The following is a 2,992-nucleotide window of genomic DNA, read 5'->3' as shown; positions in this document are numbered from 1 at the left end:
TAATAACTTCAGAAGGAAGCAAACTAGCATGGACCTGGCTGAGAAGCCGTGGATGCTACGAGAGCCCTGGTTTATCAGAACTCAAACCTGCATTGAATACATGAAATGACTCTAGGTAACAGCTGGCCAGTTTTTGATCCTAACTATTTCAGTGACTTGAAAAGCCAAGGTACCCTAAGAATCAAATCGGAAGATGTAAAATTATCTTGATAAAGATGTTAACTTCATAGAATTTCTTTTGCTTAAACTTGATATTTTGTTTGATTGACCCACTTTTTAAAAATTATATATTTTGTTTTCTTATAAATGTTTTTAAATCTATTTTTTAAATTTATTCTTATTAATGTATTTATAAATTTATTTAAGTTTATTAGTAATTAAAAGTGAGAATACAATTTATTAATAAATAATGTTCAAACAAAAAAACTGTAGAAAAATTATTTGAAGAAGATGTTAAGTTCATAGAATCAAATTGGAAAAGCTTACAATTTCTTTTGGTTAAACTTGATATTTTGTTTGATTGATCCATTTTTCTAAATTATATACTTTGTTTTCTTATGAATGTTTCTCAATCTATTTTTAAAATTTTATGTTTATTAATGTATTTATAAATTTTTCAAGTTTGTCAATAATTAAAAGTGAGATTACAACTTATTAATTAATACTCAACATATCAATAGTTTAAAATTTAATATTTGAAAAATATACATTTTAATTGACTTTTGTAACTAATATTATAATAATTTCAAAAAATTGGTTTAATTTTTAAATAGGTATTATTTGCTTTCAAATAAAAATGTTAAATAAGTAGTGGAATATGAACTTATGATTTAAAAAAATAGACTAAATTATTATCAATAGTGAAATAAGAATATCTTGAAATGTGGATTCAGGTCTAGGGGAACAAGTTTTTTTCAGAAATTTGCAAATCTAAAAGGACAACTATATTTTCTAAATATTTAAAATTTTCTAGTCAGAGATTTTTTTTATGATTATTTTAGGATTTTTTTTCTTTGTATATACTTAGTTTCAAACAATGAGATTAAAAATAAGTAATCATACATAAAATTTTAACTATGACTAAGAAATTCTAAGAAAGTAATCTAAACTCCTTTACATCTTCTTTGCAACCCTTCCCTATTTGCAAAAGGCTTGAAACTCCTTGAGAATATTTTCTCTTTGTAGATAAGCAATTCCTCTTTAGGAGTCTAGATTTCTTTCCCAATTTACAGGTTTATATTGGTAATTTGAAAAATATATTTGTTAGATCATATTCAATTCTTTTTTCAATATTTCATTCTTGTCCTATTTTATCTTACAAGGGAGTCCTTCACCCCGTTATATATTTATTCTTAAGGTAGTTGGCTCTAAATTATTTATTAATAGTTGAAGGGCCAAAGGTGTTATCTAGGGTTGGTCTTCAAATAGAAGTCTTAATGCTCAGTCCCATATCTAATTTGTCTATTATACAATATTGGTGGGGGCTACAAAAATAAATAAAAAAATAAACTTTAGGAAGTCCTTATATATTTATTTGGCTACTTTAGAGTTAAAGTTCAATGAAACTAAATCCAACATCCTTTTTTTCCCATATCATATGGCTATTTATGTTTTGTTGGTTTGATTTGTTGTGAAACTTGGTTGTCTTTAATATTACAGCTATTATCTGAATATTGATGACCCTTACGGTTGGAAACTGGGCAGCTCTTACCTGAAGTCAAGTCATGTTATAAATGCAAGCTTGAATTCTGTAACCGGAATGCGTACGATACTAGCCTTCTCATGCCGGGTCCTTCCTCTGTTGCTTCCTTCATGACCGGCGGAGCGATCTTTTTCTATATAAATGAATAATCCCTCCTCATATACCCAATCTATCTATCTTCATTCAATCGTTCAATTCAGACGGTATAATGGCCATGGTATCAGATCTTGCGCTTGTTCTTGTGGCTGGACTGGCCATATCTTTACATATGCAACGTAAGATGTGTTGGTAAAATAATACGTGTTGTAGGTTGTTGAATGGTATATACATCTCTCTAGGCCTTACGATAATTTTTGTGTGTGTATGTTTTGTTGCAGAGGCGTGGGCAGTTAAGTTTGATATACGAAACCAGTGCGGGTACACAGTTTGGGCGGCAGGACTACCAGGAGGAGGGCAGCAGCTTGACCAAGGTCAGACATGGACCGTCGATGTGCCGGCAGGGACAAAGGCGGCAAGATTCTGGGGCCGAACTGGCTGTTCTTTCGATGCGAGCGGCCGAGGAACCTGTCAAACTGGTGACTGCAACGGCCAACTGAGCTGCCAAGTCTCGGGGGGCGTTCCGACCACGCTGGTCGAGTACACCCTAAATGGAGATGGCAACCAGGACTTCTACGATGTCTCCCTGGTTGACGGCTTCAACGTTCCTCTCTCCATCAATCCTACAAATGGACAGTGCACTGCCCCTGCATGCAAAGCCGACGTGAATGCTGCTTGCCCTGCTGAATTGAAGGTGAATGGTGGATGCAATAGTGCCTGTACTGTCTTTCAAACTGACCAGTATTGCTGCAGAGGTTCCTATGTCAAGAACTGCCCCGCCACAAACTACTCGATGATGTTCAAGAACCAGTGCCCACAGGCATACAGTTATGCTAAGGACTATCATTTGGTAGAGTCATGTAAATAAGCCATCGGTTGGTGTAAGGTATACATGCCAGTTTCCAAGTATCACAGTTTATTGTAAATAAAATTCCATCGGTATTTTAATGGGTAATGAGGAAAAGCTAATCCATATGCAGTTATCTTTTTAACATTTTAAGTTCTAATATATTAAATATATATATATATTCAAATAATACAGATATTTACTTGTTTTGAATTATAAATCTTAATTTTAAAATATAGATTATTTACATTCATCAAATAAAATTTTGAGTCACAATTGATTTTTTTGTAAACTAGCTACTTTTGGGTGTTGCATTCCATATATATTAAAAATTGAAAATTTTTCAA

At 32.5% G+C, this 2,992-nt stretch overlaps 1 protein-coding gene across 1 annotated transcript; it reads left to right on the top strand.

Moving 5' to 3' along the window:
- Positions 1-1,874: 1,874 nt before the first annotated feature.
- On the top strand, positions 1,875-2,666 carry LOC131056011 (pathogenesis-related thaumatin-like protein 3.7). The gene is made up of 2 exons (XM_057990327.2): positions 1,875-1,977; positions 2,080-2,666. The coding sequence occupies exons 1-2, from the start codon at positions 1,911-1,913 to the stop codon at positions 2,664-2,666; spliced, it is 654 nt and encodes a 217-aa protein (XP_057846310.1). The 5' UTR covers positions 1,875-1,910.
- The last annotated feature ends 326 nt before the right edge of the window (positions 2,667-2,992 follow it).

The sequence above is a fragment of the Cryptomeria japonica genome, chromosome 8, assembly GCF_030272615.1.
Source record: "Cryptomeria japonica chromosome 8, Sugi_1.0, whole genome shotgun sequence".
NCBI classification, from domain to species: Eukaryota; Viridiplantae; Streptophyta; class Pinopsida; order Cupressales; family Cupressaceae; genus Cryptomeria; species Cryptomeria japonica.
This window is presented reverse-complemented; position numbering and strand designations above follow the sequence as displayed.

Coding starts and splice junctions, on each gene's coding strand:
- LOC131056011 (XM_057990327.2), top strand. CDS start 1,911: ATGGCCATGGTATCAGATCTTGCGCTTGTTCTTGTGGCTGGACTGGCC. Junction 1,978..2,079: donor CATATCTTTACATATGCAAC/GTAAGATGTGTT, acceptor GTTTTGTTGCAG/AGGCGTGGGCAGTTAAGTTT.